Below are 26,630 nucleotides of genomic sequence, written 5' to 3'. Positions count from 1 at the left end.
TCTCAAGCAGGGGAAGCCCTCATCTTGACGTCCCTTCAACATTTTACACCAGACCTAATTAATAGGGCTGTGCCGAATGGCTCCGCTCTATCTCAATCTGTTTTGCTTGAGGTAAAGTATTGCAGAGTTTGGAGCACAAAGACTAGATAGGTGAGGGCAGCCAGATTTGTTCTGTCACTTCTCATTCTCCATTACAGTCACCCACAGAGTTTCCGGTCTCCAGAACTAAAATGTTTCATCACACATTTGCAGGTCTTCCTGCAACCCTGAGGGCTAGAGACATGCTTGTTTCAAAAGTGAAAATGGAAATGTTCTGGTATCTAATAGCCGCAAGGAAGACAAACACATCACATTGCTGCTTTATTGAGTATTTTATAAAATTCCCTCCGGCACAGAAAACAGTTGCCATTCTCACATGACAAGGACGACGTCTGGGATGAACAAGTGAAAAGGTGGGGGGGAGGGGAGGGGAGGGGAGGGGAAGAAGGGGAAAAGAGAGAACAGCTCTCTAGCTATCATGAGGTCACTTTGAGAAGGCGGGCAACGCAAGTGGCATCTAGGAGGGGTCACTTCTACACAAGTGAGAGCCACAAATTCTCTCCATGGATGCTAATGGCGCACAGATGGGCATTTTCCTCCTGGAGATCATGAGGCCTGTAGTTAGAAAACTTGGGGAGGGGAAGTGGCACTGCCAGGGGTGGTGGTGGTTGGGAAGTCATAGGAGCCTCATTTGGAGTTGGGCCCAGTAGGGTTTTGAGCCTGACTCCAGCAGGGGATTCCCTCATTTTGACCTCCCTCCAATGTTTTACGCTATTACTAATTGGTGGGTGTGTGCTAATGGGCTCCCCTCCACTGTTTGGCTAGAGGCAGAGTTTGTCAGGGCTTGGAGCACACAAAGTAGATGTTTGAGAGCAGCCACATTTGTTCGTTCAGATGCCTGCTCCGTCCTGATAGAAAGCTTGGGGCTGGGAGGCCATTCTTACAGCCCAAAGGTGCGTGAGGCTGAGGGCTGTTGAGCCCTCCCCACTTTACCTCCTGTTGCACCAGGGGATTTTTCTCCCAGCCCAGCTGACGTGAGAAGGAAACTCCCCCATCCCAACCCCATGCTTTCTATGTACACAAAGAGGGCCAACGCATGCCTCACAGTTGTAGCTGCCCCTGCCGTGTCTAGTTTGGATCAAATGGTGAAGAAAGAGTGCAAGAGGGAGCTCACTTGGTACAGCATTTCCACTCATGCAAGCCACGATTGCCTCCTGTAATAATGCAGAGTTTCCTCTGGGACCCCTGTGTGAGTTAATTCAATCCATGATCCAACAGGAGAGTGATGCCTTTTGTAAGGGAGAGATCCCAAGACCCAGCCCATCCTTCCTGATCTAAAAGCTTTCCTGTGCCTCAAGCTGACTAGCTTCTCAGCATACTGCATTACTGAGTTTGGGACATTTGGGGCGGTGATTTAACTATGGGCCTACTGGGCAGCTCAAGGTCGAAAACATCCATTGAGCTCTCTCCTGGACAAGTGTCTGATTCTGAAAACCCAGCGGGGAATGGAGGGATGATTAGTCTAAGTGGTTTGTCCCCTTCTGTCTTGTTCCCCTCTGGATGCTGCACTTGAGGGGGAGCAGGTGTCCCATGTGGTTGTTGTCCTTCAAAACGAATAAAGATCACCCGGCCCACTGTTCTTTCCGGGGCTAGGAACGTATGAGCAGAATAAGGATGATGATGCTGTGACATGTGGCTTTCACTTTCCTCCTTGTGTCCATCCTGCCCGGGTTCAGGAGCAGACTGTGGATTCTGCTCTGTGCTGTTAGTTGCCTAATGGGATGAAACATAAGGAAGATCTCCTCAGGGGTTGACAGCCATCTTAGGGCTGCTCACAAAGAACATCAGAACATCAGAACCTAAGAAGAGCCCTGCTGGATCAGGCCAAGGGTCCATCTAGTCCAGCACTCTGTTCACACAGTGGCCAACCAGCCATCGCCCAGGGACCAACAAAGCAGGACATGGTGCAACAGCACCCTCCCACCCATGTTCCCCAGCAACTGGTGCACACAGGCTTACCGCCTTGAATACTGGAGATAGCACACAACCATCAGGGCTAGCAGTCATGGATAGCCTTCGCCTCCAGGAATTTATCCAACCCCCTTTTAAAGCCATCCAAATTGGTGGCCATCACTACATCTTGTGGTAGTGAGTTCCATAATTTAACTCTGCGCTGTGTGAAGAAGTCCTTCCTTTTATTTGTCCTGGATCTCCCACCAATCAGCTTCATGGGATGACCCCTTGGGGTTCTAGTATTTTGAGAGAGGGAGAAAAATGTCTCCTTCTCCACATTCTCCACACCATGCATAATTTTGCACATGTCTCCCCTTTGCCTCCTCTTCTCCAAGCTAAACAATCCCAGCTGATGTAACCTTCCTTCATAGGGGAGATGCTCCAGCCCCTTAATCATTTTAGTTGCCCCTTTCTGCACTTTTTCCAGCTCTATAATATCCATTTTTAGATGTGGTGACCAGAACTGTACATAGTATTCTAAATGTGGTAGCACCGTAGATTTGTATAATGGCAGTACCTCCGAGTGGAAGAAATGACATTTTACACCGACAGAATTCTTTACTTCTATCTGACCGTCTGGCAGCATTACTGGCTCACCGCGTCCTTTAGAACCTTGGCATAGACCTGTCTCCTAGGGAAGAAAAAACACCTTTGTCAGTAGAGTGTAAGAATAAGCAATTTCAAACTAGTCTGGCTGCTAAGTTCCAGTATCTAAAATGTTCACGGCCAACTGTTTTGCAGGTCTCAGCAGTGGCTGTGACCCTTTGGATGTTCTCTCTCAACGGCCCATGTTCTCCGTTCCTGCTATCCAATCTGCTCTCCCCCAAAATTGCCCTCAATTGAGCTTAAAGCAGGTTCTTGCCAGGAATGTTGAAGGCCTTTGCCTTTGCTCCCACTCTGATCTCTTGGCCTGATATCATCAGTCTCCCATATAAACCTGATTTGGCTCCAAAATGGTCCCTTCATGCACAAATACTGTCACCATTCTTGAGGTTTGGACTAAGGTCTGGATCCTAAAACAGCAAGGTTCAGGCATTTTAAAATGAACAAATCTCAAACCCCTCCTTCTATCTAGCTCATATTGAAAACAAAACTATGACCTGTTTTTCGATGTGTTTTCAGAGATTTATTATACCTGTATTGGTGTTTACTCTCACTTGCTCTCCCGGGAGAGTCAGATACATAGTCAGAGACAAAGACTGGAGCAACGGGGTGGACCCCATGCAAACCCACGCACAAGTCTACCTGTGTGGTAGGGGCCTAATCTGAATGTGTATCCCAAAACCAGATTGTCAATAGGGGCCTCAGGACTCCCAAGGGCAGGTCTATAGTATCAAACCAGGCAGAGGAACCTGTCCTTGGAGAACAAATGGATGGTGCAAGAATAGCAAGGTTCCACAAAGGTGAATTTCTGCGCAAGACCAACGAATACTTACTGCCTTTTCAGGTGGAAGGAGTGGGCATTTGGAGACATCTGTCACGGACTTGCTTTTGGGACAGGAGGTCTCCTGGATGATAAAATCCAGATTTGCTAAAATTCCAAAGTAATCCTGTGAAAAGGATGCAGGGAAGGGGTTAGAAAGTGTGCATCATCTGCAAGAGGTACCAGTTAATGAGCCTCAAAATGCTTGTGTTTAGTAACAAAAACAGAACAGCTTCAAACCCTGGGACGCATGGATTTTGTTCAATCTATTCGATCTGTGTTTTCCGTATTGTCAGGTGCCTCTCATTCCATCATCCGCTCATTGATGGAGTGAGTCTGATTTTTTAAAAACCATAATTTTATTCTACTTATGCAAATTCCCATTATCCCAAATGCAATTCAGTACAATTCTGCCCCCAAAGTGAAAAAACTGGTCCACAACACTATGGAATCTGCAGATCTGATTTATAGTAATTTGAACTCATTTGAATCCATTGCAGATTACTCCCACATCACTGGGTGGTGCTCATGTGCGTGCGTTTGTGTGTGTGTGGTGTGGAGTGTGTGGTGGGGCAGGGGAGAACACATCCTAAGAAGCCAAAACAGCAAGAATATCAATAAACAGTTTCATTTATTTAAATGTAATTTGTTGTGTTTAAATCTAAAGCAGGCCTGGAAACATTTGTCTTATGTATTGTTAGTTAGCTAAATAGTTAGACACTTATTAATTGATTCCATTAAAAATCTCTAAGCTTCATACAATAAGAAAAATTACCTTTCTGGGAAAATAGCTAGTTGAAATCCAGGAAGGTAAAGAAGTCAGGCTTAAGGGCAGGGAGCTAGTACTTTGGGGAGCAGAGAGGCATGCAGAGTGAACACTTGCGACCAGATTTTGCTGACCATGGGCCTGTCCTGCTTTACAGATGGCAATCATTTATCTGAAGGCATCTTCTAGGACCGTCCAGCTGACAACCGGTTAAAAGATAAAGAATCACAAGAAGGGAGAGCAACATGGCCTTGGAATTGTTCTCTCTATACATGCTGCCCTTGGGCAAGCTCATTCAATCTCACGACCTCCAATATCACCTGTATGCCGATGATACACAATTATATCTTTCATCTCCGGAACTTTCTCCAGATGTTCACGATCGTATCTCGGCATGTCTTTCAGATATCTCAGCCTGGCTGCTTCATCGTCGTTTGAAACTTAACATGGCAAAGACTGAACTGCTAGTTTTTCCTCCTAAACCTTCTCCTCACCTCTCATTCTCCCTTACTGTCAACGATGTTACGCTTACTCCGGTCAAGGAAGCTCGTAGTCTTGGTTTCATATTTGACTCCTCGCTCTCCTTTACTCCTCACATCGAGGCAGTAGCTAAATCCTGTCGTTTCTTCCTGTATAATTTTGCCAGGATTCGACCATTTTTGTCTGTCTCTTCTGCCAAGACTCTCGTTCACGCACTGGTTATCTCTCGGTTGGACTACTGCAACCTTCTTCTCTCTGGCCTTCCTTCGTCTCACATCAGTCCGCTGGTCTCTGTCCACCACTCTGCCGCTAAGATCATCTTCTTGGCCCGCCGCTCTGACCATGTCACTCCACTTCTGAAATCTCTTCATTGGCTTCCAATTCACTTCAGAATCCAATATAAACTTCTCCTACTGACCTTCAAAGCTCTTCACTGCCTAGCTCCTGCCTATCTCTCCTCTCTCATCTCACACTATCGCCCCACTCGGGCTCTCCGCTCCTCTGATACCATGCTTCTCGCCTGCCCAAGGACCTCCACTTCCCTTACTCGGCTTCGTCCTTTTTCTTCTGCTGCCCCTTACGCCTGGAACGCTCTTCCAGAACACTTGAGAACTACAAACTCAATCACTGCTTTTAAGACTCAGCTCAAAACTTTTCTTTTCCCTATAGCCTTCAAATATTGAGTTTGTTCTGACTTTACACTGTTGGTTTTGCCCTACCCTGTGCCTGTTTACACTTCCCTGTGCCTGTTTGCATTCTCCTTCCCTCTTTATTGTTTACTACAACTTATTAGATTGTAAGCCTATGCGGCAGGGTCTTGCTATTTACTGTGTTATCTGTACAGCACCATGTACATTGATGGTGCTATATAAATAAATAATAATAATAATAATAATAATAATAATAATAATAATAATAATTGCCCATCAGCAGTTAGCATCCAGACAGCAGAACGAGCAGACACAGAGGCCAGCTGGTCACTGATTTTCCCATGTGTGTGTGAGAGAGATGGATTGTGTCTCTTGAAGTTACAGTCATGATTTCTAAAGTGGCCTATCCCTATAAATTAGTATGTGCATGCAATATGGAAAGTAGTGTGATCTTTTGTCCTCTTCTTGATGATGCATTTCCTCTTTTGGGGTGAAATGTAAGACTGCAACACAGAGCAAATGCCTGGTGAGTGGCAGCAGCAACAACAGCCAGACTCAGCATCAAGAGTAGGCATACCTGGGCACCTGACGAGGGCCCACACCATTGCAGGGTCCCGCTGAAAAGATCTTCCTGGATTTGATTCCCTCTTCACCATTACAATCTGCTTCTTCACCTGTCTCTCATTCTAGCACAAACGCCTCAGAGTAATAAAGGAGTTGACAGAAGAACTCTTAGAATCACTGCCTAGTATCTTTGTGAAATCATGGAGGATGGGTGAAGTGCTGGACAATGAGTGGAGGGCTAATGTTGTCCCTATCTTCATAAAGGAAAAAAAGGAGAACTTTCAGAACCACTGTCTATTATCTTTGTGAAATCATGGAAGACTGATGAAGTGTCGGATGACTGGAGAAGGGCTAACGTTGACCCTATCTTCAAAAAAGGCAAACAGGAGGAACCTGGGAACTACAGACCAGTTAGTCTGTCATCCATCTCTGGGAAATTTTTGGAGCAGATTAAAAAGAAATCAATTTGTAAGCACCTTGAAAATAATGCAGTGATTAGTAGAAAGCAGCATGGATTTGTCAAGAACAAATCCTACCGGACTAACTTGATCTCATTCTTTGATTGGGGAACCTCCCCTGTGGAGTGTAGGACTGCTGGGGAAAAAGTATGTTTTTGACAAAGCACCACATGACATTCCGATCAGCAAACTACTTAAAAATGGGCTAGATGGAACAAGTATTATGTGGATTCACGGTCGGCTACAGAGTGCTTATCGATGGTAGCATCCCAAACTGGGGGAAGGTAACAAGCAGGATACCGCAGGGCTCAGTCCTGGGATCAATGCTCTTTTTATTAATAACAAGAAGGATTTTGGAATTGTTGTAGATTACAAGCTGAATATGAACCAACAGTGTGATGTGGCTGCAAAAAAAGCAAATGCTAATTTGGGCTGCATTAATAGAAGTATAGCTTCTAAATCGCGTGGACATCAGGAAAAACTTCCTGAGTGTTAGACAATGGAACCAATGACCTAGGGAAGTCGTGGGCTCACCCACAGTGGAGGCATTCAAGAAGCAGCTGGACAGCCACCTGTCAGGTATGCCTTAAGGTGGATTCCTGGATTGAGCAGGGGGTTGGACTCGATGGCCTTATAGGCCCCTGACAACTCTACTATTCTATGATTCTATGGATAGTGGTGGTAGGAGGAGCAGTAGATGCCTATTTGCTCACTGGCTCTCTGTCTGTCAAGCAATGATACAAAAGACTGTGAAGAGCACTAACAATGGCAAAGAGAAGGCAGACTCACATAACGCCAGTCCTTTTACAACTTCATTGGCTGCCAGTCCAGATCCGGGCCCGATTCAAAGTGCTGGTACTAACATACAAAGCCCTAAACGGCTTGGGGCCAGGTTATTTGAAGGAACGCCTCCTCCCATATGTACCTGCCTGGACATTAAGATCATCCACAGGGGTCCTTCTGTGTGAGCCCCTGCCAAAGGAAGTAAGGCAGGTGGCTACTAGGAGGAGGGCTTTCTCTGTTGTGGTTCCCCGGCTGTGGAACAAGCTCCCCAGAGAGGTCCGCCTGGCGCCTACACTGTATTCTTTTTGTCGCCAGCTGAAGACCTTTTTATTTTCTCAGTATTTTAACACCTAAATTTAAACTTTACTGTTTTAATTTTGTATTTTAATCCTATATCAATTTCTATTGTGTGGTTTTATCCTGGTTGTGCTTTTTATATGTCACTCCACTTTTGAAATCTCTTCATTGGCTTCCAATTCACTCCAGAATCCAATATAAACTTCTCCTGTTGACCTTCAAAGCTTTTCACGGCCTAGCTCCTGCCTATCTCTCCTCTCTCATCTCACACTATTGCCCCGCTCGTGCTCTCTGCTCCTCTGATGCCATGCTTCTCGCCTGCCCAGGGACCTCTACTTCCCTTACTCGGCTTCGTCCTTTTTCTTCTGCTGCCCCTTACGCCTGGAACGCTCTTCCAGAACACTTGAGAACTACAAACTCAATCACAGCTTTTAAAACTCAGCTAAAAACTTTTCTGTTCCCTATAGCTTTTAAATATTGAGTTTGTTCTGACTCTATACTGTTTAGCTTCACCCTACCCAGTGCCTGTTTACACTTCCCTGTGCCTGTTTGCATTCTCTTTCCCTCCTTATTGTTTACTACAACTTTATTAGATTGTAAGCCTATGCGGCAGGGTCCTGCTATTTACTGTGTAATCTGTACAGCACCATGTACATTGATGGTGCTATATAAATAAATAATAATAATAATAATATATTGTATTTTGTATTTGGTTTTTTAGATTGTTGGATGTTTTATTATGTTCTTAATGGTTTTAATTTTTGAGAACCGCCCAGAGAGCTTTGGCTATTGGGCGGTATAGAAATGTAATAAATAAATAAATAAATAAATAAGGGAGGGGGGCAGTGCAAAGGGAAGGGGTAGTAACCCTTCCTCCCCAACTGTGATCCCTCTGGAAATCTCCCCTCCTAAATAACACCTAAGCTTAGGAGAAATATCTGTTGGCACCAATGGAAATACCTTTGCTGGGCTTCATTGCCATGCAACGGTTGTAGTTGTGTGTGTGTGTGTTTGTGTGTGTATGTGCAGCAGTATGTGGGAAGGAAGGGTAAGCAGAGAGAAGTTCCTTCCATTGGCATTAATGGACACTCAGCACTCTGCGGAATATTATTATTATGACTATATTTATTTGTATCCCGCCTTTTGCCCAATACTGGGCCCCAAGGCGGAATAGATCCAGGGCCATGGGAATTAGATTTGGGGCTTGGTCTTCATGGTCTAAGCACTGTCCTAGCAATGCCCTGTCTGGAGGGCAGCAGGTTATGGGCGGTAGCACTGACGTCTGTCCTCCAGGATTTCACCCATTCTGTAAAAGAACGAGGTGTTGGATCAAACAACCTTTTTGACATCTAACTTCAACCTTACCTGTGAAGTTGCTCGGGCGACATTGAGGATGGCGAAATAATGCGGATGGTTGCTTTCTGCATTGAACTTGGCAAGCATCTGAGCAGCCGCCTCTTGATACTGGGGTTCAGTGGGGTCATCAAGACCAGTGCAGTCACCACATCGCATTGATATATCTTCAGGAGGAACCATTTGGGGAAGAAACAACAAACCAGCATCAGCTAGATCAGCTTTCCCCAACATAGCGCCCACCGGATGTGCTCGACTACAACTCCCATTGTCCCCAGCCAGCATGGCTACCGGGTGAATTAAATCTTTGGGCCAGAAAAGCTGAATTGTATTGCTTTTCTTCCAAAAGAGTTGACTTGATGGTCAAAGCTGAGCACAGAAGCCCTTGTTCCAAATTTCTTTTTAACAACAAAAACAATTATGCTCTTATTGCACTTGGGGATTTCAGAGATCTCGCATCTGAGGAGTGGATTGGGTTCCCACTTGCTTCCTTACAGCACTGCTACATAATTGGGCATCTTCCTCACTTCTTTATATTTTTGCTTTGCCCCATATACTTTCAGAATCTAGAGTCCTAGGGCCAATCTACACCAAGCAGGATATAACACTTTAAAAACGGTATGAAAACTGTATATGTAATGTGTCCTGGGCATGAACAGTTGTCATAACTATTATAAACCATTATAAGCAGTAGTGTAGATTCTGCCCTATACTCTCAGAATTGAAATAACAGTGTTACTTTAGGGCCAGGAGTGTGGGGCTGGATGACTGCCCCCTACTCTTTCCTGGGCTGAATGCTATTAGGGCCATACCTTCAACATCATTTATGTACTAACAAAGGTACCGGGTACTTTCACCTGGAGCATCAACCAGGAAACTGCTTCACTGCGTGCCAGCTTCCCCCATTGTGGGAAGCCAGTGTGCAGTGAAGTTGCAATGGCTGAGTCAGTTGTGTGGGGTCCTCCATAGTGGGGAAAGTACCATGTGGATGACTCCATTAGGCTTACTCACCAGGCATCATCCTCATGGGGCAGTGCACGGTGCATGAATGGACTTGAACTGTGTTCCTCCCTGTGTCGTCCAAGTCCCTCACTGCCCACATCCCCCAAGACCCCCTGGAGGAATCTTACAAAAAAGCACAGTTCATGTGGGGGAAACTCCATGTGCTGTATGTGATCAGTATGCTGATAACACGCAGCTCTATCTCCTTCGGTTGCACTCCCACCGATAGATCAGGTTTGTAGTTTGGGAGCACTCTTAGATCAATCAGTGTCGCTGGAGTGGCTGTGGAGGCCCTTAAAACTGCTCCAGAGGGGGAGCTAGTACAGAATGTAGCAGCTCAGCTATTGTCGAGAGCTGCCCCCTTTCAGCATGCAACTCCTTTGCTGAGGGAACTGCACTGGCTGCCTATTCGCTACCCGGCCAGGTTTCAGGTTTTGGTCCTAGTGTATAAAGCCCTAAACAACTTGGGACCATGATACCTGAGGGAGCACCTTCTCCCCTATCAACCTGCCCGGTCACTAAGGTCATCTGAGGGCATGCTCCTGGTGGTTCCACATGGACCTATGGTCTGTCTGGAGTCACCAGGAAAAGAGCCTTCAATGTGGTGGCCTCCTTCCTATGAAATTCCCTGCCTTTGGAGGTCAGGCAGGTACCAATTTCAGCTCCTCCTGAATTTTTGTTTGTATTATTATTATTATTATTATTATTATTATTATTATTTATTTATTTATATAGCACCATCAATGTACATGGTGCTGTACAGAGTAAAACAGTAAATAGCAAGACCCTGCCGCATAGGCTTACATTCTAATAAAATCATAATAAAACAATAAGGAGGGGAAGAGAATGCAAACAGGCACAGGATAGGGTAAACAGGCACTGGGTAGGGTAAAACTAACAGTATAAAGTCAGAACAAAATCAAGTTTTAAAAGCTTTAGGAAAAAGAAAAGTTTTTAGCTGAGCTTTAAAAGCTGAGGTTGAACTTGTAGTTCTCAAATGTTCTGGAAGAGCGTTCCAGGCATAAGGGGCAGCAGAAGAAAATGGATGAAGCCGAGCAAGGGAAGTAGAGACCCGTGGGCAGGCGAGAAACATGGCATCAGAGGAGCGGAGAGCACGAGCGGGGCAATAGTGTGAGATGAGAAAGGAGAAATAGGAAGGAGCTAGACCGTGAAAAGCTTTGTAGGTCAACAGGAGAATTTTATATTGGATTCTGAAGTGAATTGGAAGCCAATGAAGAGATTTCAGAAGTGGAGTTACATGGTCAGAGCGGCGAGCCAAGAAGATGATCTTAGCAGCAGAGTGGTGAACAGAAACCAACGGACTGATGTGAGAAGAAGGAAGGCCAGTGAGAAGAAGTTTGCAGTAGTCCAACCTAGAAATAACCAATGCATGAACAAGAGTCTTGGCAGAAGAGACAGACAAAAATGAGCGAATCCTGGCAATATTATATAGGAAAAAATGACAGGATTTAGCTACTGCCTCAATATGAGGAATAAAGGAGAGCGAGGAATCAAATATAAAGCCAAGACTACGAGCTTCCTTGACTGGAGTAAGTGTAACATCATTGACAGTAAGAGAGAATGAGAGATGAGGAGAAGGTTTAGGAGGAAAAACAAGCAATTCAGTCTTTGCCATATTAAGTTTCAAACGACGATGAAGCAACCAAGCTGAGATATCTGAAAGACATGCCGAGATACGATCGTGAACATCAGGAGAAAGATCCGGAGATGAAAGATATAATTGTGTATCATCAGCATACAGATGATATTGGAGGCCATGAGATTGAATAAGATTACCCAAGGGCAACATGTATAAAGAAAACAACAATGGGCCAAGCACCGAGCCTTGCGGAACCCCTACTGAAAGGGGAAAAGAAGAAGACGAGCTGCCATTAGCCAACACACTGAAAGAGCGACCCGCTAGATAGGAGGCAAACCAGTTATAGACAGAGCCACAAATCCAAGGTCATGAAGGGAATCTAAAAGAAGATCATGATCAACCGTGTCAAAGGCTGCAGTTAGATCAAGGAGAATAAGAACGGAAGTCCAGGAGACTTTTCTGAATGACTGGCTATGGTTTTATCTCTACCTTGTTCTTTTAAAAGTGTAATTTTTAATGGTGTGCTATTCTGTTTTTATTCTTCTATTCTATTTGTTCACCGCTCCAAAATCTACATAAAGATTAGAAAATAAATAAATAAATAAATAAATAAATACATAAATAGTGCAGTTTGACCCTCGTTAGCAAAATAAAATGCAGCTTAAAAATGCCAAAGATTTGCCTCATTTTCAAAATCGGCTGTCAATCCTTGGACATTTCAGGTTTTGATCTGGTTAAACATATTTGAATTTAAAAGTAGTCATGTGCAATAATAATAATAATAATAATAATAATAATAATAATAATAATAATAATAATTCTTGCCCGCCTCTTCATTTTGATTGAGGCGGGGAACAACAATAAACGATAAAATACGTAATAATTAAAACATAATATACATTGTTAAAAACTTCCTAAAAAACTTCCTAAAAACATTTTTAAAACATCTTAAAAGTCCACTGGATAGGCCTGCAGGAAGAGATCAGTCTTTATAGCTTTCTTGAATGATAGGAGACTGTTAAGTTGACTAGTCTCCTCTGGCTGGCCATTCCACAGTCTGGGAGCAGCAGAAGAAAAGGTCCTCTGGGTAACAGTTGTTAATCTAGTTTTTGCTAGCTAAAGTAGATTTTTCCCAGAGGACCTGAGTGTGCGGGGCGGATTGTGTGGGAGAAGGCGATCCCGCAGGTAGCCTGGACCCAAACCATGTATGGCTTTAAAGGTGATAACCAACACTTTATACTTTGCTCGAAAACTAATTGGCAGCCGGTGAAGAGATTTTAAAACTGGTGTAATGTGGTCACCCCTGACTGCCATATTTTGAATTAGTTGAAGTTTCCAGACAAGGCACAAAGGTAGCCCTATGTAGAGAGCATTGCAGAAGTCGAGCCTTGAAGTTACCAGCGTGTGCACTACCATCTTTAGGTCTTCTAACTCTAGGAAGGGGCACAGCTGGCGTATCAGCCAAAGCTGATAGTAGGCACTCCTGGCCCTTGCACCTATCTGGGCTGTCATTTGGAGCGACGGATCCAGAAGCACCCCCAAGCTGCAAACACAATCTTTCAGGGGGAGTGTACCTCATCCAGAACTGGTTGACACATCTCCAAACCCAGGTTGTGGCCTTTGACAGCGATCACCTCTGTCTTGTCTGGATTCAGCTTCAGTTTGTTTTTCCTCATCCAGCCCGTTACCGCCTCCAAGCATTCATTCAGAGGAGACACACTATCCTTAGCTGACACTGTTGTCGAAGGCATAGAGAAATATATTTGGGTGTCATCAGCATACTGATAGCAGCCCGCTACATGCCTCCAAATGATCTCTCCCAGTGGTTTCATGTAAATATTAAATAGCATTGGGGAAAGGATGGCACCTTGCGGTATGCCGCACAGCAGCTCCTTTTTTGAGGAGCAGCTATCCCCAAGCATCACCATCTGGAACCTGCCCGAGAGATAGGACCAGAACCACCGACGAACAGTGCCCCCGATTCCCAGTCCCCTCAGGTGTTCCAGAAGGATACCGTGATCAATGGTATCGAAAGCCGCTGAGAGGTCCAAGAGTACCAGCAGGGACACACTCCCCCTGTCAATACTCAGGCGTAGTATCCTTTGTGAATCTACCAGTTTAAACTGGTCAACTGGAATTGGTCAACATGTTTAGTTCATGCTAAATTCTAATATCAGCAATGGGTACATTTCAAAGAACAAGAGCACTGTGAAAATGGGTATATACGGTTAGATTTTCGGTCCAGCATTCCTTAGTGCAACCTCATTTTAATTCACTTTGGCAAATCATTAACACTGCACTGGGATATGTGTGTGTGTGTGTGTCTGTCTGTCTGTCTGTGTGTGTGTGTCTGTGAATGCAAACATGAATTTTCCTTTCACCTTGTATTCAAGCCAATATATAAAAATACATACGTTGGCGTAAAATGCAGTCGTAGTTATATAGAAAACTATGTTCCACCTTCCTGCCAAGCCGGAACACTGCTTTGCACTGTCCATAGATCTGGAACATTAAAGAATTAGCTGAAGTTTGTAGAGCAAATTTGTTTTGCCAATAATGGGATGTAACCTAAACCAGAGATCTTTGTCTTTTCCAGATCCAGGCCTCATCTTTACCCCAATTTGCAATGCACATATCACATATCACTTATCACATACTTCATATTCCTTTTATTATATCACTCTACTAGATCTGCCCCCCTCTCCTGTATATTTTGGAGATATTACCAACAAATATGCAGCTACTGCCAAAACCAGCAATTGTGTATAACAATTGTGTATAACCCCAACCCCTCCATACAGTCTCAGAGAACTTTCCTGCATTGTCTCGTTGAGCATCCTAGGAAGCTGTCTTATTCTGAGTCAGACAATGGTTCCTTCTAGCCCAGTATTGTTCACACTGATTGGGAGCGGCTCTCCAAGGTTCCAGGTATGATTCCTTCCTAGACCTATTTGAAGATGCTGTGGATTGAACCTGGCACCATCTGCAAGCAAAGCAGGCACTCTACCAATGCTCTACAGCCAATGTCTCTCCACCTCTGTTCCACAGCATTCCTCCTGCACCATGCACCTATTCCCTAATTTTTGTCACCATGAACTTTGTGCTGTCACTGAGGGATTGTGGGGGTGGGGGTGGGGGAATTAGGGTTGATTTTCATTTTAGTTTCATCCCTTCGAGCCACTATGCAAACCCAAACTCATCTTTTGTTTGACATTTGCACTTCTTTGAATTTTGCTGTAGAATTCTTCATTCCAAAAATGTATGCAAAATGTGTATTTTAGCAAAAAGAAGATGAAAATGCATTATATTACTGAAAAGATGCTTGCAAAAATGTGTACAAAAATGTGAGTATGAGGAGAGATGCATGTAATACATGTAAATGTTTAAATAAAAATTCTGGACTATCAGGACAAAGTCCATTTAAGGCTTGAAAAATGGACAAGAGAAAGAAAATGAAACTGGCCATTTTGTTTATCCTTACTGCCCCTGCCATCTTACCAGAATTTACTATGCTTTAGGTATCCACACCCATACGTTTAAATTGGCATTTGAAACGGCATGTGCTATACAACAAAGGCTATCTATGGCCTTTGCTAGACCAACCTTAAAATCCGGGCGAGAGGAGGGGAGAGGCCGCGATGCAACTATCGCGTGATCTCGCCTTTGTTTATACACGAGGCGCGTGAGATCACGAGGAGAGCTGTCGCGCCTGCCATTTTATTTGTTCTTAAAGGGCCGGATGTGCACGAATGCTTGTGCACCCAGGTAAGTTTTTTTTTTTTAAAAAAAAAATCATTTCCCCCACTCCCCCCACCCTGCCCCTGATGGGTGCATAGCTGGGGTCAAGCCACGAAAACGGGCCACATGCTCCGCTGTCTCGGGCTCAGCCAGAGACCGTGGAAAATACCGGGCCCAAAGCTGTAGGCTATATCCCGGGGCCAGGGAGGGTTGATTCCTCCCTGAGCCCGGGATCCCCTGTGCATCATCTGGATTAGGCATGTGCTCCGCTCCGATTAGGAGCGGAGAAGCAGTAGCGGATTGGCCTGCTCCGCCTTACCCAGAGGCGGAGTAGAAGCGGACCGCGGACCCCTAGAAGCAAGGCGAAGAGAAGCGACCATTTTTCAGAGCTCCTAGTTCAGGCGGAGCACTCCGATCGCCATCTTGAAAACATTTCGCCCATAGGATTGCATTGCGGGAAATAATCACGGATAACTGGGTTGTTTTTGAAGCTATCGTTCTGGAAGTTCTTGTGCTCAGAGAGTCGTGGATGGGGGTCATTTTGAGACTACTCTCACCTCTCTGCGTTGTGCGGGTTGCGTGCTAGAATTTTTTACAAATTGGGTAAACAAACGGACAGCGCGGGTCAAACGGTGGTTTTCGCCCATAGGATTGCATTGAGGAAAACAATCGGAGATAACTGGGTTGATTTTTAAGCTATCGTTCTGAAAATTCTTATGCGCAGAGAGTCGTGGATGGGGGTCATTTTGAGACTACTCTCATCTCTCTGCGTGGTGCGGGTCGCGCGCTAGAATTTTTGGAAAAATCGGCGGGAAAAATACCTTTTTCAAAGGGCTGAGGGGCAGAGTCAGCTCCCGGTCATGATCACATGATCCCAAAGTTAGAGGAGGGCATAGGCAAAATGGGTAACTTGGGATTCTGGGAAACTTCTCTTTCTTAATCTGAACGGACTTTCCCCAGTGTTTTTTAACACAGTAGCCCCACCAAATGCACAAACACAACCTGAAATCATATACTAAGCCAAGAATAAGAGATAGAAACACAGCACTGCTACCCACCCTAACTTTGGGGAACAACTGAAAAGATGTGGTGCAAGGGGATGAGCTCCCCTAGGGCATCTCATCGTGGACGTGCCCCCACTCTCTCCTGTACTGGAAGGCCATTAGAGCCTTCCAAAGAGAGTAAAACGGTGGAGCAATGCCTATCATGAGTCGAAGTGAGCGTTCTACTTCTCTCTTAGTGGTGGAGCGATGCCTATTATGAGTTGAAGTGAGCGTTTACTTCTTAGAGCTGTTGGTGAAGCAATGGCTTTCTTGAGCTGAACTGGCAGCTGCTTCCCTCTCCCCCGGGCACGTCCCCCTATTGCTGGTAAAAGACAGATATAGCCTTTTTAAAAAAGTTCTTCTTGCTGTTTATTCAGCAACACTGCTGCTTTTAATTCCACCCCTCCTTGGTTTATTTATTTGTTTATTTATTCCATTTTATATGCATTACTTGCTTATCCTTGGCTCACTTCCTTATGCCCCCAGAAATGCCAGCTGCATGCCTGCCTGCCTTCCCTCCCTCCTCCCCTGCCCACCTCGCAGGGATGTTGTGTGTGTGTGGCTTTGACTCAGGGGAGAAGTCCTTCCTGCGCTCACTTGGAGTTTTGGAAGTTCCAAATTTTGCAGGTTTAAGCCCTGCCAAAAAACAGGGGATGATGGGACTGCCTTGAGTCTCAGCGTGCGTATGTATCATGGATAAGCTTTCATGGTGGTGAGTTTGAGGTTTTTTTTTAACGTGCAAAATTGACGGAGCTATGGAAAGGGGTGTTGGATTTTCATAAATTCCCCAAAAATCAGGGGATGATGGGACTGCCTTGAGTCTCGGCGTGCATATGTATCCCTGGATAAGCTTTCATGGTGGCGAGTTTGAGGTTTCTAACGTGCAAATTGACGGAGCTATGGAAAGGGGTGTGAATGGGGTGCCCGATTTTCAAAAATTCCCCCAAAATCAGGGAATGATGGGATTCCCTTGAAACTTGGCGTGCGTGTGTATACCCCCATGAGGTGTCATGGTGCCAAATGTGAGGTTTCTAACTTGAACAGAAAAAAAGTTGTATAATTTTTTAGCTTTCAATGCAACCCTATGGGGGGGGAAAACCGGAGCTCCGATCCGGATCCGGAGCTCCGAGTGGAGCGGAGCGGAAGTGGGCGGAGCGGGGGCGGGGTGAAGCGGCCCACTCCAAAAATCACGGATCTGCAAGTGAAGCGGAGCGGGGGGTCCGTGCACACCCCTAATCTGGATGCACAGGGACCATCCCGGGTATCACCCCAGGATATAGCTTGGTCTAGCTAAGGCCTGAGTATGCTCTACATGGAAAGAATTAGTAAGTAGTAGCAGGTGGGGGGATGTAGCAGCTCAGAGATCTTGTGAAGGCTTGGGGGATAAATACAGGGCTGCAAGGATACTGGCCTAGGGTGTGAGTGACGTGGATCCCCCGAGAGCTTATGTAAATGATTTCACCACTTCCAATCTGAAATGTATTGCGAACCTCTCTGGGTCCCATCTGAATACAACTACAGTATTTCTTTAAATGTGCAGATGAAATACTTACTGTCCGAGGCATAGTACTAATTTCGCAATCTTTTGGCAATTTCCTGCTCAGGACGTGGCATTCAGTTTCCAGCACATCCAAGGTGAGATAGAAGAGAGAGCCATCGAGCTGCTTTTCATAAGAAGCCACAATCCTTTGCATGTAATTCATAGCAGGAAACCTATTCCGCTGAACAAATTATGGGCAAGGAAGTGAACACTGATGTCAACAAAAGTTCATTTATGCAAGTTTTGATCATTCTCTTCCAATCCCACATCTCCCAGTATCCCCAAATGCTCTCAACAGACGCCTTGACTACCTTTTCTTCAAAACCCACGAAGAGGGAGATTTCCACCACCATCTAAGAGAGCCCCCTCCCCCAATGAAAGGACTGCTCTTAGGTGTGTCCAGACGAGGCTTTTATTGTGCCATCACCCTGCCTCATTTATTTATTATTTATTTATTTATTGCATTTCTATACCGCCCAATAGCCGAAGCAGAGTTTTACGGAGTGGGGTGGCTTTTCCAGACACCATTGTTTTCAACTCATAACCCTCCTGTGTTTTCCTACTGCTGCCTGTGCCATTTCTCTGACTGTCGACCATCCATTAACAAAGAAAAGAAAAAATAGCTGCACATTGACGTTTCATTGGTAGCACATCTGGAAAGACCCTTAGATGCAAGGTGTTTCCTTACATGCTCACTGAGCTCTGCTTTCCTAGGGGATGTCAATGCAGGTTCTTTACCACGACCTAAACATGCAGATTCACATTTCTGGACACATGATGCAGCTGTCCATTTGCTGCAGCTGCAGCTTTTTAACGCGATAATGCGCATATTCACAGTTGCGATTTACAGCAACTTTTGGATCAATGTCCGAGTTTGCACCGCATTATAGTTATGTGTCATTGGGGGAGTTAAATCGCATTTTGACGTGTGGGTGTAGCTTTGACGCAGGACAAAGTGATTGGCCGATTTCCCACCTTCCCACCTATCATGGCTTCCTCTGGCTCCCTCGTTCCTCCGCGCCGTTTTCGTTTTGAATTATATGATTCTGTGGAGCTCCACAGATAGAGCTTATAATATTAAAACAAAGAGGGGAAACGGGCAGCCAGAGGGAGGAGACGTGTTCAGTCCTCCTCTCGCTTATTGGAGAAAAGCTCGGTGTGTTTAAATGCTACATCCCCCTGGGCTGACCGCCTCTCCACCCGCGTCCTTGGCTTCTCCTGCTTTTGGGAAACCTTTTATTCACTCAGTATTTTTATTCACTCAGTATTTTAACACTTAATTTTAACTTAAATTTAAATTATTCTGTTTTAACTCTGTATTTTAACCTTATATCAATTTTGCTGCGTGGTTTTATCCTGGGCAGGATCTACACTATTCATTACACCGTTGTTTAAGTGCATTGTTGCGTCCTCCCTTGCTACGTTACAAAATGCAACTTGAGCCCAGTCAATCGAAATACCTTTTCTTCTATCGTTTTACCCGGGCACACTCTTCTTTAGAACGTTCTTCATTAGCTCTGAAGTAAACCTCCTTCTTCCGGTGACTCTGAGCTAGACCTGCCGGGATAAGCCGGCAGGGAGGCGGGGCGACGCGTAGGGACGAGGGAAGCCCTGCAGCGTCTTAAAGGGGCCCAGTGCGCCCCGAAAGATAAGCGGTTTTTTTAAAAAATTAAGCCTCTGTCCCCTCTTTCACCGCCTTCCCTCCCTCTCCCCCTCCCCCTTGTCGCGTTGTGCCAGCTCTCCCTCCCCTAGAAAAGCCCTCACATCCTAATCAGGAAGCAAAGACCATGGTCACGAGACATGACTTTGAAAGACGGCATTGAATACAACGAAAGGTTGGGGCACATTGTTAGTTTTAAAACGATTTTAACAGAAAGTGGAACGGTTTTAAAAGTCAGAAGAAACGTAACAACAACAGCATCACGTGACTGCTGACGTCATCTCTGCCAACTTGTTACGTTTCATCTAGACAAGTGTAGACGGGCTTCTGGTTGTGCTTTTTATATTGTATTTTGTATTTGTGTTTTTAACTTGTTGGTTGTTCTATGATGGTTTTAATTTTTGTGAACCGCCCAGAGAGCTTCGGCTATTGGGCGGTATAAAAATGTAATAAATAAATAAATAAATAAATAAATAAATTTTCTTTTTGGAAGGTTGTCCTTTGCAATGCGCTGCTTCCCCCCCCTCTCGCATCCTCCTCTGCTGCCTTGTTCCTTCCCCCCGAGCGCCACAGATGAAATTTATAGCTTCACTCATCTGTGCTTTGTATTATCATATGAACGCATGTGTGCATGTGTGCATTAATAACTGCACTTCAAAAAAAATTCAGGAGATAAACAACCATTGCTGCTGCTGCTGTGTGACGCTCTTTGCCTAGATTTGAATCAACTAAAATTCGGGCTTATATCCAATGAGGAGCAATCCCGTTGTCGTATAGACGGGGGCCTAGAATGTTGTGACTTGTGCTATGATCCCACACAGAATCATTTCATTCTCTCTCTCTCCTATTCCTCTGCCTCAATTTCGCAGTTCTGAAATTGGAGCTATCATTGGCTACCTCTGTGGCCTCCAGAGAAGGCAAAGCTGCCAGCAGGTTTCCCTCTGCAAACCTGGGCTGATGTGTAGGTAGAAGCAGGAATACTTGGGAAGAGGTAGGATAGGGGACAGCTATTTATGCCATCACACTGGAGGGACCCCAGCTCCCACTTCATGTACAGGACAAAAAAAGGGATACCCGCTCTGTGCCCGCCTCCCTCATTTGGTATCTTTGAAGATTGATGCATCTGAGAGAAAGGAGGAGAACTCAGCCAATACAAGGGAGACTGCTCACCTGTGGAAGTTCACGGACATCAAAGATTCGGTGGAGAGCCAACACATAGCCCTCTCTTCGATCGGCATTGATCTTGTTAAGAGCCATCTCGGCAACAGTCTTTACTACAGAAGAATTACATGGTGGGGAAAGAAATACAAGAGGCGGTGGCGTCGGTTCCGGAAGCACTGGTAGAAGGCTAGCCAAAGAGCCCAGTACCTGAATCCCGATCAGGAAATAAATTAGAAGAGCCATTTTGGAAATGTCTGGGGACCACAGAGAGAGAATCTGGATCCTGTCTCTAAGAGTAGGCTTTTGAAATGCATTCACATTTCTTTATATACTTTAGGATCATTAAATAATATTTGTTGTTCTCCTTCTGCACACTGACCATCACCTTTAAACCTGGATGCGTAAACCACAAATATTGAGTAAATGATTAGGACGTTGTATGTTTGTAGTGTGAAACACAAACCAGTTCTGAGTTCTTAGTCGTACACCAACATTGGGCTGTATCCAACATCTGTTAGAAGTACATTTCGTCACGTCCAATGTGGTTTACTTCCCAGGTGCTCCGCCTTACTCTACAGGTACATCTCCAGCCTGCCAGAGGCAGGGAAGGTGGGGTGTGTTTGGCTGGTGTGGGAAAAGAAGAACGGAGGCTGCAGGGGCCTGTTCTCTGCAGTCCCTCCCCTCACCTGTTGAACGTCAGCTGACCAGGTGCTCCGCCTTACTCTACAGGTACATCTCCAGCCTGCCAGAGGCAGCGCCTCGGCGCCGCGCTGAGTGCACACTTGGTGCCGCACTTTGCGTCGCACAGAGGAGCCATTGTACTGCATGTACCTGTTTGAAGATCACCAATCAGCCAACCAGCAGCAATTTGTAAAAAAAAATTAATTACTTTTTAATATGTGCCTGGGGAGCTCTGGGGGATATAGGGATGCCTGCATAACTGTGGTCACGGGTAGGGGGAGGTATGGTGCCAGGGGAGGAACAGGCCAGATGAGGAGAAGAGGGGATAGATTCCTTATAGCTATTCCCTCTTCTGGTTCCTACCCCAACCGGATAGTTCCTGGCGGCCTTATCAGCTTGCTCCCGGGTCTGGTGCTGCTGCTGCTGAATGCCAGGTCAGTCCAAAACAAAATCTCCCTCATCCATGATCTGATTGTGGATGAGGGGGCAGACCTGGGTTGTATCACTGAGACCTGGGTGAGTGAACTGGGAGGGGTTGCTCTCACCCAGCTCTGCCCTCCTGGGTACTCGGTGCAGCACCAGCACAGACTCGAGGGCCGGGGAGGGGGGGTTGCCATGGTCTATAGGAATACAATCTCCCTCTCTAGGCTTCCTGTTCAGTCGAGTGCTGATCTTGAGTGTCTGTAATGTGTGTTGGGTACTCGAGACAGATTAGGGATTCTGCTGGTGTACCGTCCACCCCGCTGCCCAACAGTCTCCCTGCCTGAGCTGACAGAGGTTGTCTCGGACCTGGTGTTGAGGGCCCCCAGGATGGTGGTTCGGGGGATCTCAACTTCCATGCCGAGGCTGCTGTATCCGGAGTGGCTCAGGGCTTCATGGCTGCCATGACAACCATGGGACTGTCTCAACATGTCACTGGCCCAACGCATGTAAAAGGACACACGCTTGATCTGGTTTTCTCGACTGGACAGGAGGATGGTGATCTGGAAGTGGGGGAACTAACATCTACCCCCTTGTCATGGTCAGATCACTTCCTATTGAGGTTTAGACTCTCGGCGGCCTTTCCCCTCTTCAAGTGTGTGGGGCCTATTAAAATGGTCTGCCCCAGAGGCTAATGGACTCCGATGGATTCCAGAGGGCTCTGGGGTTTTTCCTGCTGATATGGCCGGTGCTCCTGCTGAAGCCCAGGTCGCTCTGTGGAATGCAGAAATGACTTGGGTGGTTGACATGATCGCGCCCAAGCGTCCCTCTGAGCAGAGCCCGGTCAGCTCCTTGGTATACACCTGAGCTGAGGGCAATGAAGCAAGAGGGGAGATGGCTAGAACGCAGGTGGAGGAAAACTCGTGCTGAGTCTGATCGAACACGGGTTAGAGCTCACTATCGAGCCTATTCTGTGGCGGTGAGGGTGGCAAAGAGGCAGTTCTTTTCCACCAGCATTGCGTCTTTTCAGTGTCATCCGGCGGAGCTTTTCCGGGTGGTTTGCGGCCTGTTACACTCTGGGCCGGGCATGAGATGGTGGAACCCTCGGTAGCACGCTGTGACGAGTTTGCATGGCACTTTGAAGATAAAGTCGCTCAGATTTGTCATGAATTGAACACCACACTTAATGCAGCTCCACTAGTAGAGGCGTTCAGAGCGCCGTCCGGTTCAGTTTTATTGGATGAGTTTCAGTTATTGAGGCCCGAGGATGTGGACAAGGTGCTTGGCCAAGTCCGGTCGACCACCTGTGTGCTTGACCCTTGCCCCTCGTGGCTCATTACATCAAATAAGGAGGGGATCGCCGGCTGGGTCCAGGAGGTTGTAAATGCCTCCTTGAGAGAGGGAGTGGTGCCGGCCTCTTTAAAAGAGGCGGCAATTAGACCACTCCTGAAGAAGCCTAACCTGGACCCGGAGGATGTTAACAACTACAGGCCGGTGGCTAATATCCCTTTCCTGGGCAAGGTGCTTGAGCGGGTGGTTGCAGGACAACTCCAGGCACTCTTGAATGAAACGGATTATCTAGATCCATTTCAATAGGGTTTCAGGCCTGGTTTTGGAATGGAAACTGCCTTGGTCGCCCTGTGGAATGATCTCTGCCGGGAGAGAGACAGGGGAGGTGCGACCCTGTTGGTTCTCCTGGACCTCTCAGCGGCCTTCGATACCATCGACCATGGTATCCTTCTGGATAGGTTGTCTGAGCTGGGAGTTGGAGGTACTGTGTTGCAGTGGTTCCGCTCCTACTTGGATGGCCGATTCCACAGGGCTCTCTTATCCCCTATGCTGTTTAACATATACATGAAGCCGCTGGGGGAGGTTATCCGGAGATGTGGACTGAGGTGTCATCAATATGCGGATGATACCCAGCTCTACCTTTCCTTTTCATCAAACCCAGGTGAGGCAGTGACTGTTCTGAACCAGTGCCTGGGCATGGTAATGGACTGGATGAGGGCTAACAAACTGAGACTCAATCCAGACAAGATGGAGGTACTGTTAGCGGGTGGTTCATCTGTCTGGCGAGGTGATGTTTGCCCTGTCCTGTACGGGGTTGCACTCTCCCTAAAGGATCAGGTCCGTAGTTTGGGGGTGCTCTTGGATCCAGAACTGTCACTTGAGGCACAGGTGAACTCAGTGGCAAAGAGCACCTTTTATCAGCTTAGGTTGATATACCAACTATGCCCTTATCTGGACAGAGATAGCCTAGCTACAGTTATCCATGCTCTGATAACCTCTCGTTTGGATTACTGCAATGCGTTATACGTAGGGCTGCCTTTGAAAACGGTCCGGAAGCTTCAGCTGGTACAAAACAGGGCAGCATGTTTACTAACAGGGACTGGCCGGTGAGATCACATTATGCCAGTCCTTTTACAACTTCATTGGCTGCCAATGAAGTTGCCATTCATTGAGTGCCATTCATTGAGTGCCATTGAATCAGGCCCGGACTGCCATTGAGTCCGGACCTGATTCAAAGTGCTGGTATTGACATTCAAAGCCCTAAATGGTTTGTGGCCAGGTTATCTGAAGGAACGCCTCCTCCCAAATGTACCTGCCCGGACCTTAAGATCATCTACAGGGGCCCTTCTCTGTGAGCGCCTGCCAAAGGAAGTGAGGGTGGGGGTTCCTAGGAGGAGGGCTTTCTCCGCTGTGGCACCCCGGTTGTGGAATGAGCTCCTCAGAGAGGTCCGCCTGGCGCCTACACTGTACTCCTTTCGTCGCCAGCTGAAGACCTTTTTATTCTCTCAGTATTTTAACACTTAATTTTAACTTAAATTTAAATTTTATTGTTCTAACTCTGTATTTTAATCTTATATCAATTTTGCTGCATGGTTTTATCTTGGTGGTGCTTTTTATACTGTATTTTGTATTTGTACTTTTAACCCGTTGGTTGTTTTATTATGGCTTTAATTTTTGTGAACCGCCCAGAGAGCTTCGGCTATTGGGTGGTATAAAAATGTAATAAATAAATAAATAAATAATAGTAAGTGCATATAGGATTGCTGCCTGACTGTAAATATATAGGGTTGGAACCAGGTTGAGATCTCTGCAACTGGGCTGGTGAGAACGGACTTCCACAAAGCCGCCCACCCTGCAAATAACACACAGCAGGTCAAGGGACCCTGCTGAATGAAGTGAGCTGTGGTTCTTGGGCAGGGGAGGGGGGATCCCTGGAAATCTTACAAAGGCACATTCCATTATTGGAGCCTTTCTTTTATGGGAGGCACATTCTGGAGCCAACTCATATTATGAAACCAATGTTTATTTTAGCATTTGAATTCAGTGTGTGTTGGTTGGAAGAATAGGGGGGGGGGTGATGGTTGAAAAGTAGTTTATAACATGCACGTTTATTTAAAATTATGCAATTTGGGCCTTTTCCCATGTAAAGGGATGTTGTTGACCTGATCCTGATATTGTGTAAGTGGTCATTGGCCTACCAGCTTCTATGGAACAGACCTTGGAACATAGCAAGGAAATTGGTGTTCATATCCCTCTCCTTTGAGATTCCCCCCTCCCCTACCTCCAGGACCAGGGCGAGCATTTTCCTGCTGATTTTCGTCTCCTGTAGTGAAGAAGAGAGAAGTAGCTCTAGCCAGGAACAGAGGAGGAGGATGGCTTGTGGGACTGTATGCAGGACCTCTTGAAGAAGCCCTTCTCATTTGGGAATATATAGTGAAGTTTTCACCAACCTGTTGCCACCCACGTCTGCAGGTCATTGCCCTGCTGGCTGGCGATGGTGGGAGTTGTAGTCTGGAGGGCACCAGGTGGGGTATGGCTGATCTGGTGGAAATGTTCTGATTGTTAACCTTTTTGGATTATGAACCTGTATTCATTCTTTGAAGTGGGAGACGGAGTACTTACTGGTTGAGGTAGACTGCTAATTTTGCAATCTTTAAGCAATTTCCTGCTCAAGGCATGGCATTCATTTTCTAGCACACCCAAGGTGAGATAGAAGAGGAAGCCACTGGGCTGCTGGAAATGAAAAGACAAAACTCTTTGCAGGTCAAATATGGAGCAGCATGTGAAAGTCATGGCAGTATACTTACCCCGATAAATAAATATTGTCGAAGTAAGTGAACACTGATGTCAACAAAAGTTCATCTACGCAGTTTTTGAACATTCTCTTAGAATTACAAGTCTCCCAATATCCAAAATGCTCTCAACAAACGCCTTGCCTATCCTTTCCTCAAAACCCACAAAGAGGGAGATTTCCATAACCATCTTAGAGAGACGGCCCCCACCCACCAATGGCCACGCTGATGGCTTTCACTGTGCTATCGCTCTGGCTCATTTGCAAAGTTTTACAGAGTGGGGCAGGGGATTCCAGGCATAATTGTCTTCAACTCATAACCCTACTGTGTTTTCCCACTGCTACCACTGGGCATTTCTCTTACAGCAGACCATCCGTTAATAAAGAAAAGAAGAAATTGCTGCACAATGCAGTCTCATTGGTAGTATGAGGAACTCTCCATCTGGAAAGAACCTTATTTCCTTACATGCTCATGAGCTCTGCTTTCCTTGGACTTTCTCCGACTACTATAATCCCACACAGAATCATTTCAGTTTCTCTCTCTCTCCCTCCTCCTTTCTTTTTCTTCCCCCTCTTTCTCGTGTTCCTCTGCCACAGTTTCCAAGCTCAAAAACTGGAGCAATCATTGGCTACCTCTGTGGCATCTGGAGAATGCAAGGCAGCAAGCAAGGTTCCCTTTGTAAAAATAGGCTGTGTAGGTAGGAGTTGGAATACTTTGGAAGAGATAGGATAGGTGAGAGCTATTTGTGGCAGCATCTTGGAAGAGCCCCAGCTTTGACTCAGTGTATAGGACAAAGAAATGATACCCCCCCTCTCCTCCTGCATCCTTTATGACCGCTTTGAAGATGGATGCCTCTGACAGAATTGAGGAGAACTCA

The 26,630-nt window shown here is 46.0% G+C and overlaps 1 protein-coding gene across 2 annotated transcripts; it reads right to left on the bottom strand.

Annotated features, from left to right (window-relative positions):
• Positions 1–347: 347 nt before the first annotated feature.
• Positions 348–20,877, bottom strand: LOC134402448 (fetuin-B-like). 2 transcript variants are annotated; one of them, XM_063131895.1, is made up of 7 exons: positions 20,580–20,877; positions 17,763–17,930; positions 13,843–13,930; positions 8,839–8,993; positions 3,489–3,602; positions 2,570–2,683; positions 348–1,812 (listed from the first exon to the last, which is right to left on the bottom strand). In XM_063131895.1, exons 1-7 carry the CDS (start codon positions 20,811–20,813, stop codon positions 1,423–1,425), a joined length of 1,263 nt encoding a protein of 420 aa, XP_062987965.1. In that variant the 5' UTR covers positions 20,814–20,877; the 3' UTR covers positions 348–1,422. The 2 variants fall into 2 exon arrangements, with proteins under 2 accessions (XP_062987965.1, XP_062987966.1); XM_063131896.1 differs by lacking the exon at positions 13,843–13,930 and having other exon boundaries at positions 8,839–9,006.
• Positions 20,878–26,630: the final 5,753 nt, after the last annotated feature.

This window comes from Elgaria multicarinata, chromosome 8, assembly GCF_023053635.1.
Source record: "Elgaria multicarinata webbii isolate HBS135686 ecotype San Diego chromosome 8, rElgMul1.1.pri, whole genome shotgun sequence".
In the NCBI taxonomy this organism is placed as follows: Eukaryota; Metazoa; Chordata; class Lepidosauria; order Squamata; family Anguidae; genus Elgaria; species Elgaria multicarinata.
This window is presented reverse-complemented; position numbering and strand designations above follow the sequence as displayed.